Source organism: Schistocerca americana, chromosome 6 (genome assembly GCF_021461395.2).
Source record: "Schistocerca americana isolate TAMUIC-IGC-003095 chromosome 6, iqSchAmer2.1, whole genome shotgun sequence".
In the NCBI taxonomy this organism is placed as follows: domain Eukaryota; kingdom Metazoa; phylum Arthropoda; class Insecta; order Orthoptera; family Acrididae; genus Schistocerca; species Schistocerca americana.
Genome location: NC_060124.1, coordinates 362,585,525 through 362,588,201, shown reverse-complemented (window position 1 = coordinate 362,588,201; position 2,677 = coordinate 362,585,525). Strand labels below are relative to the sequence as shown.

General features: G+C 36.8%; 1 protein-coding gene across 3 annotated transcripts in view; it reads right to left on the bottom strand.

The window, feature by feature from the left end:
• Positions 1-1,793: 1,793 nt before the first annotated feature.
• Positions 1,794-2,677, bottom strand: part of LOC124619615 (transmembrane protein 234 homolog) — a 36,586-nt gene continuing 35,702 nt past the window's right edge. For all 3 annotated transcript variants that reach the window (XM_047146122.1, XM_047146123.1, XM_047146121.1), the window contains exon 5: positions 1,794-1,968. In XM_047146122.1, coding sequence (XP_047002078.1) covers positions 1,874-1,968 — 95 coding nt within the window. In that variant the 3' untranslated portion in view covers positions 1,794-1,873. The remainder of the gene's footprint in view (positions 1,969-2,677) is intronic.

Here is a 2,677-nt window from a genome sequence, read left to right as displayed (position 1 = left end):
TACATTCTTAGGAGTACCAGCTACTGAGCTGTGCATTTGTTGAATAGTCACTGTATTTTTAAGCTTTAAATAGTAAGATGTCACTCAAACTAATGCATGATCATAAACCATTGTTGATGAACAGATGTTGAAGCCCAGCATGCATATTGACTTCCAGATGATTCTCAACGAGTTAAGAGTGCAGTACCTTAGATTTTGTGTTGGTATAGTGGAAGTGTGGTAGCTGTAAAATTTTTAAAATGTGTAATGCAGACAAAGTTACATTCCTGCATATGACACTACATCATAACCATGTAATTTATACAGTACAGTTAGTAAAAGTTTACCTTCATCTGTGTACTACAGTTTGCAAAACATTTTGTTACAGTATTAATTTCTCTCACTTTGCCTACCAGTGCGTTTACGAGAGAAATTAATTTCACATCTGTTTGGAGAGATTGAGCCATAAGATGACTGAAATGAGATCTTCCAGTTTTCTACACTAGTTTTCACAAGTCCACCATTTACATTTCTCAGTTAAAAGAGCTGCTCCTCTAGTATGACCGATGGTCTTGTTTTGTGCTCTTCCCTACTTCTCATATTAGGAATTAATCATTTTGATGAAAGTTAAATCACTTGATCTGCTTTATATTCTGGGCAATACAATCTGCAGTCAGCCATAAGAAAAAGTGCTTGTAGTTTAATGTTACTGACAAGAAAAATATCTAACAAAAAAGCTAAATGTTTGCTAAAACAATAAATGTGAGTAGAGAAGTACTTTCAGAGGCATATTTCCCACAACAGAAGTTCCTGTGTTGTTGTATGCTCTTCCATTATTTGTCAACGAAGCAGCAGAAATGTGACTTTTCATTAAAATGATTGGAAAAACAGTGGAATGGAATGGTAAGCAAAGTCGAACTTGTAGACATGCTACATCATTTCTGGTGCATCTGCACTGCAGTTGTCCAATACCAAATGCAGCATCACTTTATCAAATGATGCAACAGGAGTATCATCTTAGTAGCCTGGTTGTTGCCACATGTATGGCAACATAGCTCTTTACCTGGTGCAGAAAGTTGATTGTAAGTAGATGATGAAATATCAGTCGAGGGTTAACAAATATTGTTTAAAGCAAATATTTAACTGTGTGCTATATAATTTCTCATTTATTACTCTTCTGAATTTGCTTGTGTATTGCATAGTTTTGCTTCTTATGTGACGTGTCCTTCAGTAGACTTTAGATTCGTCAACCTTGAAACTACTCTCTCTGGTAAGTGTTTGTTTTGGAATAGAACAGCAATATTCTCAATGAAAGAGCAGCCTTTACAAAGCATACACTTTTTTCTTGGTTGAGGTCAATGGAGGCTGCAGGAAATGGGAGTAACAGGCTCAATGCCCTTCCCACACTGCAGCTCTGAACTTTTGCTTGTGTTGCATACAAAACATTTACACTCACTGCTAGAAATGATTTTCCTTTTCAGAGAAGTCATAGGTAATGCTGCCATAGTACCTGAAAATGATTTACCACCTTTCTAACACCAGCAGCTTAATCAAAGCATGGAAGAATGTAGTACAGCATTCAGAAAAGCTTCTACAGTGCTTCTTCACACAAAAGTGTTTGATTCCTAGGGTTGACAGTGAGGGGACATAGTCCACCCTCACTGAGGAAAAGCCAGAATGTCCAGACAAAGCCAAGAAAAATGTGTAGCTGTACAATATGCATAGTGCCCCCCCCCCCCCCTTACACACACACACACACACACACACACACACACACATCAGGAGAGAGTAAGGAGATGACAAACTTCAGAATATTAGGTTAATACGCAGTAAAGAAATCTTTTATTTTATACCGTCTCATTTATGAAACAAATACAAAAATGATACCATAGCTTCATCCAGCACCACCTCCTCCATTTTGCATGAGGAATTTGTCCACACAGCAAAGTGATATTCCACACACTATCAATGTAATGCCACACACGGTCTCTGTAGAAATAAGTTCAATATTGATTAGCAGTAAATTAGCAAGCAATGTGAACAAGTATAATTTTAAAGCTATAAATATCATTTGTATTACTATCAAATTCTTCTTCAAGTAACACTGTGTGGAATCAGACATGCAGTTTCAACAGAATAAATATAGGATAATATACTAACAGTATAAAAACATACTTAAAAATGTGGATTTATTCCAACCTGTGAGAGCCCAGGTATCTCATATTGACATAATTTATCTTTGTAGTTTTTTAATGTGACTGCAGAACTGCTGCTACGTCCACTCTAAAAGCTAGATAGTGTACCATCTCTATTTTGATATTTTATTACTCTTTTCTGTGTAAAATTAACAGAACTTAAGTTATTGACCTTAATAAGTTCATCTCCCCCCCCCCCCCCCCCTCCCCCACCCAGTTTGTACCAACCAAAGTTGCCTTTGTGTAGGCATTTGATTAAGTGAGCTTTTGTTCAAAGCAACACAAGAAAATAGTAAATACGGAAAGGAAAACTTCAGAAACAAACCACACGTGAAAGAGGTAGGTGTGTGTGTGTCAGAGTGTGTGTGTGTGTGTGTGTGTGTGTGTGTGTGTGTGTGTGTGTGAGATATATATATATATATATATATATGAACTTCTTAATGATATTCTACACTCTACAAGAGTGGGCACATTGTACCAGTTGTCAGGGATTGACATTCTGT